The sequence below is a fragment of the Ascaphus truei genome, chromosome 1 (assembly GCF_040206685.1).
Source record: "Ascaphus truei isolate aAscTru1 chromosome 1, aAscTru1.hap1, whole genome shotgun sequence".
Lineage (NCBI taxonomy): Eukaryota > Metazoa > Chordata > Amphibia > Anura > Ascaphidae > Ascaphus > Ascaphus truei.
In genome coordinates this window covers 341,459,228-341,475,017 of record NC_134483.1, presented here as the reverse complement: position 1 = coordinate 341,475,017, position 15,790 = coordinate 341,459,228, and the positions used below count along the sequence as shown (strand labels likewise).

At 48.5% G+C, this 15,790-nt stretch overlaps 1 protein-coding gene across 2 annotated transcripts in view; it reads right to left on the bottom strand.

Moving 5' to 3' along the window:
* Positions 1 to 15,790, bottom strand: part of LOC142470946 (vitamin D-binding protein-like) — a 75,083-nt gene that overhangs the window by 13,656 nt on the left and 45,637 nt on the right. For both annotated transcript variants that reach the window (XM_075577755.1, XM_075577762.1), the window contains exon 6: positions 10,622 to 10,719. In XM_075577755.1, coding sequence (XP_075433870.1) covers positions 10,622 to 10,719 — 98 coding nt within the window. The remainder of the gene's footprint in view (positions 1 to 10,621; positions 10,720 to 15,790) is intronic.

Here is a 15,790-nt window from a genome sequence, read left to right as displayed (position 1 = left end):
TGAGGTTTCCTTACAAGCTATGGGAAGATCATTAATGAACACTGAGATAAGTAGGGGCCCCAGAACAGAGCCTTGCGGGACACCACAGGTGATATCCAGGGGGTTGGAGTTAGAGCCTGAGATGGACACATGTTGGGATCTTCCTGATAGGTAGGACTGAAACCAGCATGCTTCCCTATTCCAGAGCTCTGGAGTTTGTTAAGCAGGATAGCATGATCAACTGTATCAAAAGCCTTTGCAAAATCTAGGAATACTGCACCAGTGAGTTGTCCCCGTTCCATTCCACACTGGATTTCATTGCAAACTTTTAGCAGGGTAGTTACGGTGGAGTGTTTGGGGCGAAAGCCAGATTGGTATTGGCTAGGGAAATTTGTCTTGGTGTAGTAGTCGTTTAATTGGGAGTGGACACATTTTCCCATGACTTTGGATAGAATTGGGAGAAGTGAGATTGGTCTGTAGTTTGAGACAGTGTTTTTGACCCCACTTTTGAAGATTGGGACAACTCTGGCAGTTTTCCAGGTCTTAGGGATATGGGATATAAAAAAATAATTTTGTCTGCAGCAAGTGAAATGCATGCTCGATCGGGTTGAGATCAGGTGATTGACGCGTCCATTGCAGAAAATTCAGCTTCTTTGCCTTTAAAAACTCCTCGGTTGATTTCGCAGTATGTTTTGGGTCATTGTCCATCTGTAAAGTGAAGCACCGTTCAATCAACTTTGCTGAATTTGGCTGAAGTGAGCAGACAATATATCCCTATACACTTTAGAATTCATCCGGCTGCTTCTGTCTTCTGTCACATCATCAATTAACACTAGTGACCCAGTGCTATTGTAAGCTATGCATGCCCATGCCATCACACTGCCTCCACCATGTTTTACAAATGATGTGGTATGCTTCGGATCATGAGACGTTCCAAGCCTTCTCCATACTTTTTTGTTCCCATCATTCTGGTACAGGTTGATCATATTTCATCTGTCCAAAGAATGCTGTTCCAGAACTGGGCTGGCTTTTTAAAATATTGTTTGGCAAAGTCTAATCTGGCCTTTCTATTCTTGAGGCTTATGAATGGTTTGCCCCTTGTGGTGAACCCTCTGTATTTGCTCTCGTGAAGTCTTCTCTTTATGGTTGACTTGGATAATGGTATGCCTACCTCCTGGAGAGTGTTCTTCACTTGGCTGGATGTTGTGAAGGGGTTTTTATTTACCATGGAAAGGATCCTATGATCATCCAACACTGTTGTCTTCCGTGGACATCCAGGCCTTTTTGTGTTGCAGAGCTCACCAGCGTATTATTTTTTTCTCAGAATGTACCAAAATGTTGATTTGGCCACTCCTAATGTTCCTGCTATCTCTCTGATGGATTTTCTTTTTTTTTTGCAGCCTAAGGATGCCTTGTTTCACTTGCATTGAGACCTCCTTTGACCGCATGTTGTGGGTTCACAGCAACAGGTTCCAAATGTGAATGCCACACCTGGAATAAACTGCAGACCTTTTACCTGCTTAATTGACGATGAAATAATGAAGGAATAGCCCACACCTGTCCATGAAACAGCTTTTGAGTCAACTGTCCAATTACTTTTGGTCCCTTGAAAAAGAGGGGGCTACATATTAAAGAGATGTAATTCGTAAACCCTTCCTCCAATTTGGATGTGAATCCCCTCAAATTAAAGCACTTAAAGCCCATATTCATTCTTTAACAGTAACTAGAATTTATTTTGGTACACAGCCGAAATAACAAAACTTGTATCAGTGTCCAATTATTTCCGGACCTAACTGTAACTATTGTGTATTAATTGATATACTCAAATGCACACATAGGGCTTAAATACCTATTGCCAAATGTGACAATACTCACTATACTGGGTTCAAATATCAACTAGTAGTATCAATATATATATATTGATACTACTAGTTGATATTTGAACCCAGTATAGTGAGTATTGTCACATATGGCAATAGGTATTTAAGCCCTATTTGTGCATTTGAGTATATCAATATATGTATATATATACACACAATATTATGATATATTGTGACAAACGGCTTACTCCAGGCTCCGCCGTCTGTCCGGGACTGTTAGAACACAGTCTTTTAGGGTAGGTTAAATGACGAGGCATAACGTGCTGTTCCTTTAAACAGGCTACTGCCTGGTTTATTCAGTCCCAGGCACTGAGACTGCCACACGGAATACAAAATGATACATAAGCAAACAAAACCCTGCTCACCTGAGCAATAACTTAACTAAGGTTTTCCCTGACTGGGTTTGGAGTGGCTTATCCACTTCCAACAACAAAAATAATGAACTTTGCAGTTTTAGAAAAAAGGAACAGAATGGGCGTTTCCCCTCTCTGCCTCCAGCAGCCTTCCTGCCTCCAGGCTCTTGGGGAGAGGGAAGAGAAACCAGGAAATAAGCCTTAAATACCTGATTTCTAACTAGCAGGACAGGTGACAGAAATCAGGCAGCAGACAAACTCTGGTCTGGATCCCTCATCCCTCCGTTCCAGCACTTGCCAAACTGTGGGATGGAGTGCATGCATTCTGAGGCTGCACTTTTCAGCCTAAACAGGATAGAAACTGTTCAGTATCCTGGGAGCCCTATATAAGGAATTTATTACCATCCCCTGGTTTCTGTCACAATATATATATATAATATATATATATATATATTATAAATATATATTAATTCGCTGATATACCCGGCGTTGCCCGGGAGTATATTTTCCCATTCCCCCTCTGTTTCCGCTCTCCCCCCCCCATTCCCAGCTCCATTCCCCCTGGACACCTCACTGTCCCCTCCCCCCCTTGCACCGGACAGCACTCTCTCCCCCCTAAACTTCACAGCACTCTCTGCACCTCCACCCCACATGACTCTTCCCCCCTGCACCCACATCACTCTCCCCCTGCACCCAACATCACTCTCCCCCTGCACTCCACATCACTCTCCCTCCTGCACCCCACATCACTCTCCCCCCCTTCACGCACATCACTCCCCCCCTGCACTCCACATCACTCTTGCCCCCCTGCACCCCACATCACTCTCCCCCCCTGCACCCCACATCACTCTCCCCCTCCTGCACCCCACATCACTCTCCTAGTGATGTGGCGGCGCTTGTTTCCACCCCTCACCTCGGTCCCCGACACGCTCACCTGTGTCCCTGGCGGTCGATCACCCGTGGGGTAAGGAGAAGAGCCAGAGTGGCCAGGTGGTTGTGTGGCACTTCCCCCCCCCCCCCTCACCTCGGCCTGTGGGCCCATTCCCCCTCCCCCAGTCCCGCTGGGTTTGCAGAGTGGCCTGGCGGCTGTGAGCGGTGAGTGATGTGGCAGCGCTTGTTTCCCCCCCTCACCCACCTAACCTCGGGGTGGAGGGTGTGAGGCTGTGGTGGAGGGTGTGAAGTGAGGCGGTTGGATTGTGCGGTGCAGGCGTGTGGGTCGCCACTGTCTGAGAGGTGCATGCGGTGTGATGGTGGTGTGAGTCTCACGGCCTACGTAGCCCTGGCCGTGACGTCACGCCACCCCTCAGGCCAATGAGATCGAGAGGCGTGGCAGACCCACAGACAAACAAGATTTCACTTTTATATATTGTCACGCCTGTATGCCCGCTGACCTGGCAAGACCCCAGTACTGAGGTGGGAAGGGTATTACCACACACCCACAGCAGTGGGAGCGAGCCTGGAGTGTGGTATGGCGTTGCTGGGCCTGTTGAAAGATAGTTAGTGATACTTGCAACGCCTTGGTGGTATAACGTAAGAATAGTTGTGTCCGTGCGCCAGAGTCCAGGGATCCAGAAGTCAGAATAGTTGAGTTCGTAAGCCAAATCCAGGGGTTACAGAGGTCAGCAAGGTAGCGTTCATAAGCAAGGTTCAAGGGCAACAGAGAGCAGGGTAGTCCAGGACGAGCAGAGGTCAAACCAGGGAAATCCAGAGATAAGCAGGAGCAGGAACAAGCTGGAACACAGAGAGAGCAAAGCATAGGACTGCACACACAGGGATAACAGAAGCTATGCAGAGCAAAAATAGAAAGGACAGACAGGGATTATAAAGGAGGGAACACCAATAGGAGAGAGAGGAGGAGCAGAGGGTGAAGTGGGAAATAGCAGGGATAGGTGAGGAGGAGAAGAGGAGGAGACAGGAGAACAGTAAGGGAGATCGCCTGCAGGACATGGGAGGAGGAGTCAGGAGACTGGAAACCCCTAGAAGAGGAGCGTGTGCGCGGGCCCTCTGTAATCTGAGAGTGTGCGCACAGGCTGCGTCACGAGGCGTGCGGAGCGCCGCGTTGCGGGGGCACCTGCAGAGGGGAATGGAGGAACGGAAGGAACGGCAGCCGGAGGTAAGGACATGGGAGCAGATACCGAGGGGGCCTGAGAGGGGAGAGTGCAGCAGCAGGGGCTCGGGGACCACGCGGGTGCGCGAGTCTTGCGGGGCACGCGCCGTGGTAATGGAATGGCGTCAGAGGCTGCCGGAGAGGGACAGGTGTGGGTAAAAGAAGGGAGGCTGGCAGAGGAAGGGACAGAGAGGATAGGTGAGCGTGTGACATCGGGGACACATGAAGGGGAAGGAATCCTCTGAACCGTCACATATATATAGATATATATAGATAGATAGATATAGGCTGATAATACTAGTTCATATTGAAACCCAATATATTGAGTATTGTCACATTTGGCAATAGGTATTTAAGCCCTATGTGTGCATTTGAGTATATCAATTAATATACAATACATAGTAGTAAAGCTCTCTTACAATCTAATTGAAAGAGCACAATATTAATTATACTGTAGGTCCTAATGTATCCCCTGAAGTGTTAGGTATCGGTATAAGTTTAAGTATATACTTTAGAGTGGCTATGCAGATTAGTAAATAGCCCAAAAGTAATTAGCCAGTAGTCAGGGGGAGCTTGAAAAACAAGCTATCAATACTCAAGAGTGCTGTGTCTAGTCCTGTATATCTAGTCCTGTATATCTAGTCCTGCTCTAATCCCTGTAGGGATAAGGGGAACTGCAATAAAGGACCCTGAACCACTACTATTGAATCCAATATTATATACAAAGTAATAATTGTAAAGGCAACCTGCATTGCTAGTGCTCCGTCGATCTGATAGCCGATAGGAGGAGCGGATACTATCTTGCAGCTCCTGGAAAGGATGCACGACGCATGTTGACGGGATTACGTCAGAGAGGCGACCTGGTGCACGTTTTGCGTCATATGACCCTTTGTCAGGGGTATTTCTAAATTCTTAATGCATTTCATTCATATGTCTGACTCACACCATACAAATATTAAGAAAACATGAGCCAAATGTAAGAACATGAATAATGACATACGAAGATATGCTGATGTTAGGTGAGAAATTCATTTTTTTACACAATAGACTCTTTCGATTAATTTCCAAAATATTTATACATAGCCCGCTAGGAGATTCAAGGGGAGAGGAAAGCGGCAGCTGTGTATGTTTGCAGTCATTGGTTGGTGTGGTTTAAAAAAAAAAAAAAAAAAGAAGTTGTAATCTAGTTGAAAAAAAAGGTAGTGGTATACAGTATATGCTCATGTTGATTTGCAAAATATATTTAAATGACTGAATTAAGCATATCTCCCAGGTATCATACAGTAGGTGGGCTCCTTTTTGTGCACAGGTGTCTCTCCACGTGTTGTATAAAGGTGTGTTTGGGGTGGGGTATATATGCCACCTGGGACTCCATTAATTTCTGACTCCATCCCTCACTCCTCTACCAGCAAAGCCTATATTGCATGTTATGTTTAAACCTCTGTCAAAGGAAATCTCAGTGGCCAAAGGCAGAATTGCATGCTTTTGCGTAATTTGTTTTAAGAACATAATATTTGAATGAATATTCACGGGCCTCTATCATCTCTACTTTTTACCCTTAGCAAAGCGGAGTTTGCTCACTCTGTTAATAAGGGTTTAGTTATATATATATATACACACACACAGTGGTTGACAAATCACCAAAAAATCTACTCGCCACACAAAAAAATCTACTCGACACCTAGTACCAAACGTGTGCTGCTTGGGCCAATAGGAGCTCGCCATGATGTTAAATCCACTCGCCCGGGGCGAGCAAATGTATAGATTTGTCGAACACGGTATATATATATATATATACAGTGTTCGACAAATCACCCAAAAAGCTACTCGCCCAACCAAAAAATCTACTCGCCACCTAATCCCGCCCCCAACCCCGCCCCTAGTCCCGCCCCCAACCCCGCCCCTAGTCCCGCCCCCAACCCCGCTTTAAAATAAAATATATAAATAAAATACATTTAATAAATTCCTAGTCAGAACAACATTCGTTTTTGACATAAATGTATTTATTGTATTACATTATACTACAATTAGTCCTTGTTACATGTGTGTGTGTAAATGTCGGATCTAGAAATAAAAGCCAGGTGTGAATGACTAGTTTCCTGAACCCCTTAACCAATGTCTGGATGTCCCCGCTTCACAATATCTAAAGCAGCAATCCCACCTGGGATCTTACCTGATCCGCAGTCCCTCAATGTCCAGGTACGCTCATTCCCGCAATGTTATACATTGGGGAGGTGTTCATTACCTGTCTTCTGGGTTAGGGGGGGGTTCCGATGTCTTCCGTGTGAAGCTTGAGCCAGATCTGGAAGAAAGCAGTATAGGGTAGTTAAGATTTCGGTGTAGTATAGGGCAGTTAAGATATATAGGGTAAATAAGAGATCCAGAGTGTGAGTGACAGAGAGAGAGAGTGTGGGAGTGACAGAGAGAGAGAGTGTGGGGGAGAGAGAGAGAGTGTGGGGGAGAGAGAGAGAGAGAGAGCGTGTGGGGGAGAGGGAGAGAGAGTGTGGGGGAGAGGGAGAGAGAGTGTTGGGGAGAGAGGGAGAGAGAGTGTGGGGGAGAGAGGGAGAGAGAGTGTGGGGGAGAGAGGGAGAGAGGGTGTGGGGGAGAGAGGGAGAGAGAGTGTGGGGGAGAGAGGGAGAGAGAGTGTGGGGGAGAGAGAGAGAGAGTGTGGGGGAGAGGGAGAGAGAGTGTTGGGGAGAGAGGGAGAGAGAGTGTGGGGGAGAGAGGGAGAGAGAGTGTGGGGGAGAGAGGGAGAGAGAGTGTAGGGGAGAGAGGGAGAGAGAGTGTGGGGGAGAGAGGGAGAGAGAGTGTGGGGGAGAGAGAGAGAGAGTGTGGGGGAGAGAGAGAGAGAGTGGGGGGGGGGAGAGAGAGTGGGGGGAGAGAGGGAGAGAGAGTGTGGGGGAGAGAGGGAGAGAGAGTGTGGGGGAGAGAGGGAGAGAGAGTGTGGGGGAGAGAGGGAGAGAGAGTGTGGGGGAGAGAGAGAGAGAGTGTGGGGGAGAGAGAGAGAGAGTGGGGGGGAGAGAGAGAGTGGGGGGAGAGAGAGTGTGGGGGAGAGGGAGAGAGAGTGTGGGGGAGAGAGAGTGTGGGGGAAGAGAGTGTGGGGGAGAGAGGGAGAGAGAGTGTGGGGGAGAGAGGGAGAGAGAGTGTGGGGGAGAGAGGGAGAGAGAGTGTGGGGGAGAGAGGGAGAGAGAGTGTGGGGGAGAGAGAGAGAGAGTGTGGGGGAGAGAGAGAGAGAGAGTGTGGGGGAGAGAGAGAGAGTGTGGGGGAGAGAGAGAGAGAGGGGGGGGAGATAGAGTGGGGGGGAGAGAGAGAGTGTGGGGGAGAGGGAGAGAGAGTGTGGGGGAGAGAGAGAGTGTGGGGGAGAGAGGGAGAGAGAGTGTGGGGGAGAGAGGGAGAGAGAGTGTGGGGGAGAGAGAGTGTGGGGGGGAGAGAGAGAGAGTGTGGGGGAGAGAGGGAGAGAGAGTGTGGGGGAGAGAGAGAGAGTGTGGGGGGGGAGAGAGAGAGTGTGGGGGGGAGAGAGAGAGAGTGGGGGGGAGAGAGAGAGTGTGGGGGAGAGAGAGTGTGTGGGGGAGAGAGAGAGTGTGTGGGGGAGAGAGGGAGAGAGAGTGTGGGGGAGAGAGGGAGAGAGAGTGTGGGGGAGAGAGGGAGAGAGAGTGTTGGGGAAAGAGAGAGTGTGGGGGGGAGAGAGAGAGAGTGGGGGGGAGAGAGAGAGAGAGAGAGTGGGGGAGAGAGAGAGAGAGAGTGTGGGGGGGAGAGAGAGAGAGTGGGGGGGGAGAGAGAGAGTGGGAGAGAGAGAGAGTGTGGGGGAGAGAGAGAGAGAGTGTGGGGGAGAGAGAGAGAGAGTGTGTGGGAGAGAGAGAGTGTGGGGGGGAGAGAGAGCATGTGGGGGGGAGAGAGAGCGTGTGGGGGGGAGAGAGAGAGTGTGGGGGGGAGAGAGAGAGTGTGGGGGGGAGAGAGAGAGTGTGGGGGGGAGAGAGAGAGTGTGGGGGGGAGAGAGAGTGTGTGGGGGGGAGAGAGAGAGTGTGGGGGAGACAGAGGAGAGAAACGGTGGGTGACACACAGAGGGTGGGTGATACACAGAGAGAGAGGCTGGGTGAGTGACTGGCTGGTTGAGTGGTTTGCTGGGTGAGTGGCTGGGTGGGGCAGGGGTGACTGGGTGGGTGAGTGACTGACACTGACTGGGGGTGGGGGGTAACTGACACTGACTGGGGGTGGGGGGGTGACTGACACTGACTGGGGGTGGGGGGGTGACTGACACTGACTGGGGGTGGGGGGGTGACTGACACTGACTGGGGGTGGGGGGTGACTGACACTGACTGGGGGTGGGGGGGTGACTGACACTGACTGGGGGTGGGGGGGTGACTGACACTGACTGGGGGTGGGGGGTGACTAACACTGACTGGGGGTGGGGGGGTGACTGACACTGACTGGGGGTGGGGGGGTGACTGACACTGACTGGGGGGTGACTGACAGGGGGGGGTGACTGACTGACTGGGGGGAAGGTTACTGACTGGGGGGGTGACTGACTGGTGGGGGGGTTACTGACTGGGGGGGGGTTACTGACTGGGGGGGGTTACTGACTGGGGGTGGGGGGGACCTCTGGTGTCACACACATACACATACTCCCATACACACACACATTCTCCCACACACACACACATACACATTCTCACACACACACAGGGGAGGAAAGGCCGCGACCAGCACCACGCAAATCCCCCACCCACCCGCGCCCATCTCCCGCTCGTGTGGGGGGCAGGCCGACATCCCCCACCCCCAATCAGCAGGGTGGGTGGGTGGCACGTGGCGAGGTATCCCCCACTGGGCGCCCCAGGTGACAGTCAGCCCCGCCGTGGCCGCCACTGCCCTGCTCCCCTCGCCGGCATGTCACAGTGCCTGGCCAAGCTGCAGGCTGCTTCTTCCCCCCCAGCCCGCGGCAGCATGATGCTCGTGGCGGGGGGGGGGGGCCAGGCCGACATCCCCCCACCTCATGTGGCGGCTGCGCCATCATGAAGGTAAGGGACGCATGGGAGGCACGTGGTGAGGGCCGAGCCCCCCCCCCCCCGCAAGCCAACCGGGCTGCAGCAGCGGGGACCTCCCGCCCCTGACATCGATCGGTGGATCGAGGGGAAGGGGACAGGAGAAGGGGAAGGGGACAGGAGCAGGAAGAGGGGAAGGGAGCAGGAGGAGGGGACAGGGGGCAGGAGGAGGGGACAGGAGGAGGGGAATGGGACAGGAGCAGGGGACAGGAGAGCTTCCGCGGTGGGGAGTAGGGAGCCATGTGGGGACCAGGGGGATCGCAGGGAAGGAGCAGAGGGGCCGCAGCATGGAGAGTACTTACCCTCCAACAGAGCTCCAGGCAGAATGTCCGCTCGTTGGGGGCGGGCTCATATAGAGCCTGGCCGCGCGCCCACAAAGCCTGGAGCGCGCCAATCAGGAGTCAGGTAGGGGAGTTTTTTTTTTTTTCAGCGCGAGCAGGGAAATTTCAGTGCGAACGGGGGAATTTAAAAAAAAAAACACGTGTGCTGCTTGGGCCAATAGTTACTCGCCCGGGGGTTAAATCCACCCGCCCCGGGCGAGTAAACGTATACAATTGTCGAACACTGTATATATATATATATATATATATATATATTTATATATCTATATTTAGATATATATATCTATATATATATAGATATATATATATATAATAAAAAAATAAATAGATGATACCGTTCTGTGGCTTTTTTTATTTTTATTTTTTGATATCGTTAGCCACAGAACGGTATCATCTATTTATTTTTTGATTATTGAAGCTCGGCTAACACAGTACTGATACCTCTACATATATATATATATATATATATATATATATATATATATATATATATATATATATATAGATAGATAGATAGATAGATATATATATATATAGATATATATATATATGAGTGTAAGTGTGTGTATCATCTACTGACTTATCTAATATATATGGGCATCTAGCTATAACGGCTGCCTGAAGTAGACGACAATAAAGTGAATACTTCCTTTTATGAACAAATGCATGGAAATGTACATATATTCTTCCATAATTTCTTGTAACGTGTATTATCTGTGACCAGATTTTGAATGACTGTGGCATTTTCTTTCAGAATAAGAAAAACCGCTTATCATAGTTTAATGGATCGAAACATTTAGCTCAATGTACAGAACGTAAGCTTTTCCTTTGGGTACATTGTTTGGCATTAATAAAGCTACAGTTATAAAAATACTACAAATTTTGATAATATAATATTCAATCTTCAGGGTGTGTGTCTTACCATAATAGAATCTTTCCTTTTCCAATCTTTATGTATTCTAGGCAGATTTTATTACCTTCTGCAATTACGGCTTCGGTTGTATTTTTAATTTGTGGAAGCTGCATACAAAAGAAATGTGCTTACGTTGTGGAAGACAATACAGAGGCTTTCAAATGTAAACAATAACATTATTTGACAACACGATGATCATTTAGTTATTTTTATGCCAATATAATGTACTCTAATGCACTGCAATGTATTGCAATGTAATGTACTCCAATACACCATGTACTGCAAAGACAATTAAGCTTGTCTGTTAATCATTTTATTCAGAGATACATTCAACCATCGCTAGGTTCAAGAAGTAGGATATAAGGTTCCTTAACATACAGTATATAGGTTTACTTGAAAGTTATAGGACGCAGGTACCTACAGTATAAATTGCAGTTGATGTAGAGACTACAGCTGTCTTTTTTTAAATTGTTTTAATAGATTATGTTTTTATATAGATCTTGTTTTGATAACATTTGGGTTGGGCTGATATTTATTATTCATGAATGCTATAGTTAAGGAAAGCTTCCTCTCATCTAGTTAACTGGGTTTTTTTAAATTTGCTTGCCTAACAACTAGTGGTTAAAGCTAAATTCACACCATATTTATTAGAAATTAGTCTGTGCTGTGGGGCACCAAAACTGCATAAACAAACCTGCTTTTGTATATTTGCATTAATGTGCATGTAAACAAAGCAGCTGACCTAAATTGCGCTGTGATAACGAAGGTAACGTTTCCAGCAATTTGCTTGAGATTTAGCATTTGTGTCAGTTTATACTGTAGCGTTTGTACCTGAACCCCCTAGTATAAAATGATCACACTGTCCCATTCTATTCAGGCACACCAGCTAAGAGAATGTGAGAGATTTATTCATCTTCTATTGACTTGCAGAGGAAACTTGTTTTTCAGGGTGAAAGTAGAAAAATTATGCATTTTTCAACAAATCGCAAGGGTCTCCATCATAAAGAGATAGTGGGATAATAAGCCCATTGTATTAGTTAATTTCTGAAAACTTGAGAAGATTGTATTGATATTATAACTAGCCTCTGAATGGTCATTTAAAAAAAATAATGCTAATATACTGTAGCATGCAAAGCAACTATGTCCTTCCTTATTTACTAGCTTACCGAGTGTAATAATACACATGGACCCATACGTACTAAGCAGTCTTATCCCATAAGCATAACACATCTGACACTAGAAGACACAGTACAGCCCATTCAGCATTCAGTGTGTGCCTTGTTGCTGAGGAGTGCTTAGTAAATATGGTCAATGGTTTCTGTTTGAAAAGTTTCAAACAGCGCCTCCTACAGTATATTACCCTCCAGAAAGGTGAGGATGTGCAGATAGGGAAGAAATAACAAGAAAGAGAGACAGAGAGACAGAGAGACAGAGAGACAGGGAGACAGGGAGACAGGGAGACAGGGAGACAGGGAGACAGGGAGACAGGGAGACAGGGAGACAGGGAGACAGGGAGGCAGAGACAGGCTACTGTCGTCCATTAGAAATCCTGAAAAATTTAGTAGTCGTTCTAAATCTGCATACAATTGAGGTAGTTTGGAAATGTTACATACAATTAATAATTTCCTGAAGTAGAAGCTCACCAGGAGAGAAAAAAATTAGTATACCATTCTTTTCAGAAAAAGTCTGCTAGATTTAAACCTTTTTGTTGCATGATTGTTGCCCTTTACAGCACATTTTAGTGTTCAAAAATGTTAAATGTGTGTAAATTACGTAATTTGTTTCCAACTAAATAATAAAAAGAACATTATCACAGCCCCGCATTAGTGCATTTTATCCTGATTAGACAAATTATAACAAGATTTACAGTAGATCCAATCACCAGCAATAAGAAAAATGTATAATTCTAAACTAGTCCCCTGCCACTGATGGCCATTGTGAGCAACACAAGAGTTTAAACCTTGCACTGTGGTGTAAAATGGGGCAGCTGATCCTGGCAAAGATTATTTATAATGAATAAGGTGTATTGAATGTTCAATGGCGATTTACAAAAAACAGTGATTTACATGAAATTAAGGCATTTTGTCGATACACACTAAAACTGCTTGGAGAATATGTACAGATGCAGCGGACTTTATTTTAAGGCATCACGCGGTGCACACATCGGAATACCCGTGTCATGGCGCGGGTTACTTCCAACCGTACCGCCTTAAGACGGGAGTGCAGGCGAGTGCAGAAAATGGCATTTTAGTGTTGTGGCTTTTAAACACCTGAAATTGACACAGTAGCACAGTAGCACAGTACTGTACACATTACAATTCATTCATTTCATTGCACACAAAGAAACAGAATCCATGAAATTCAAACAAAGCAACCACGATAAACACGTGTGCCTGGGTCGATTGGCAGCGTTCCTTTCGCATGGAAAACAGCAGCGCATACGAAAACGGCGTCAAGTCACTTATCGACAAGTTTTCAAACATGCAATTCTAGTAGCCCAGGTAAGCTTATCGAGGTTTATCACGGCTCTAAAATAGAGATTTCCTCTCAAAATCCTCCCGCCAGGAAAAGTTGGCAGGAAGGTAATGAGAAGCTGCCGAGAAGCGCTAGAAGGGACTTAGAAAAAAAAATGCATTTTTCCTGCATCGGATTTATGCCTGGAGTCTCCGGAGCTGATACCCATTAATTTCAGCACAGGAGGCCCCCGGCATGAATCGTACAGGCAACTTCATTAACTTAGTGGCTAATTGCTAAGGCAATGGAGGGGTTAAGGAACAACAGCAGTTTTATTGGGGGCAGAGGGGGTGAGTGAAGCGGTTACTTGGCCCTTCACTCACCCCCTATGCCCCCAATAAACATTACAATATGTACTAACCACCAAAACACAACCCACTCACCCCCTGTGCCCCACATAAAAGCATTTTTATTTATTTTTTATGCACAGGATTGATACCAGTGCCGGTAGGGTTCCCTGGGTGATCCCTGCGAGTGTCCTTGGGCCTCCAGGTGTTCCAAGCAGGTGTCTGGTGGCCTTCGGGTGGTCCCTCCGGGTGCCTGTGGGCCCTTGAATGGTCCCCACGGGTGTCCAGGAGTCCTCAAGTGGTCCACATGGGTGTTTGTGGGTCCTCAGGTTGTCCACATGGGTGTCCGGGGGTCCTCACGTGGTCCCACAGGTGTCCAGGGGACCTCTGCTGGTCACCGCAGGTCCCCACTGGCCTGAGGTACCAATCATGTTGCAAAAAAAAAAAGTGAAATACATTGCAATAAATACACCCCCCCACACCCCCAAGACATACAGTACAGTAATGGGCAAAATAACTATTAACCAGATATGGCTAATAGCTCATTTGCCCATTATGAAATCAAACATTAGCAAGTCAGCATAAATAAAGCAAATAAAACGTTCAACTTAACCCTGCCATCATGAAGAGCGACCTTATCAGCATACTACAGGTCCATGTCCTCTGTTGCCAGAAAGAATACAAGAAAAAATACAATCTAATGGCCCCTAACCCTTTAATCCGGACCCACTATACCCACCCTGTACCCATTGATTGGCACACTGGTATATCATACCAATATAATATGGGCATGATAAGCCACAATATCACTCAATAGTCAACCTACTGGTAATAAAAATAATTAAGGCCAAAAATACACAATACAGCTCAACCCCATTATAATGCGGTCCTCGGGGGACCACCCGATCCAACCACTCTATAACCGGGGTCGCGCCAATTTTTTTTAAAAATGGCCGCCGTGCGCCTGATCGGGAGGAGGGGAAGAGGTGGAGTGAGGCGCCAGCAGCCCTACACGTCCCCCAGCAGCCACCGTAACTCCCCTCGCACTTCTCCCAGCAGCCTCACTTCCCCCGCCAGCCCCGCTCCGATGCCAGCCCCGCTCCGATCCCCCCCGCCAGCCCCACTCCGATGTCAGCCCCGCCCCGATCCCCCCCGCCAGCTCCGCTCTGATGCCAGCCCTGTTCCAATCCCCCACCCCCCCACCGGCCCCGCTCTGATTCCCCCTGCCAGCCCCGCTCCAATGCCAACCCCGCTCCAATCCCCCCCCCAGTATTCCCGCTCTGATCCCCCCCTGCCAGCCCTGCTCCGATGCCAGCCCTGCTCCGATCCCCCCCGCGCCAGCCCCACACCGATCCCCCCTGTCAGCCCCGCTCTGATCCCCCCCTCGGCAGCCCTGCACCGCCCCCCCCCCCCCCCCCCCCACCAGCCACGCACCAATCCCTGCCAGCAGCCGACACCAAAGGTAGGGGTGGGGGAGGGGGCTGTGAGTGTGTGCAATGTGCTGTGAGTGTGCAGTGTGCTGTGAGTGTGTGCAGTGTGCTGTGAGTGTGCAGTGTGCTGTGAGTGTGTGCAGTGTGCTGTGAGTGTGTGCTGTGAGTGTGTGCAGTGTGCTGTGAGTGTGTGCTGTGAGTGTGTGCAGTGTGCTGTGAGTGTGTGCTGTGAGTGTGTGCAGTGTGCTGTGAGTGTGTGCTGTGAGTGTGTGCAGTGTGCTGTGAGTGTGTGCAGTGTGCTGTGAGAGTGTCGTGTGTGTATAGTGTGCAGTGTGCTGTGAGAGTGTGCAGTGTGCTGTGAGTGTGTGCTGTGAGTGTGTGCAGTCTGCTGTTAGGGTGTGTAGTGTGCTGTGAGGGTGTGTAGTGTGCTGTGAGTGTGTGCAGTGGGCTGTGAGTGTGTGCAGTGTGCTGTGAGTGTGTGCAGTGTGCTGTGAGTGTGTGCAGTGTGCTGTGAGAGTGTCATGTATGTATAGTGTGCAGTGTGCTGTGAGTGTGTGCTGTGAGTGTGTGCAGTGTGCTGTGAGGGTGTGTAGTTGCTGTAAGTGTTTGTAGAGTGCTGTGAGGGTATGTAGTGTGCTGTGAGGGTGTGTAGTGTGCTGTGAGGGTATATAGTGTGCTGTGAGTGTGTGCAATGGGCTGTGAGTGTGTGCAGTGGGCTGTGAGTGTGTGCAGTGTGCTGTGAGTGTGTGCAGTGTGCTGTGAGTGTTTGGTGTGTGCAGTGTGCTGTGAGTGTTTTGTGTGTGCAGTGTGCTGTGAGTGTTTGGTGTGTGCAGTGTGCTGTGAGTGTGTTCATTGAGTTTGTGCAGTGAGTGTGTGCAGTGAGTGTGTGCAGTGAGTGTATGCAGTGTGTGCAGGGTGTGTGTGCAGTCTGCTGTGAGTGTGTGCAG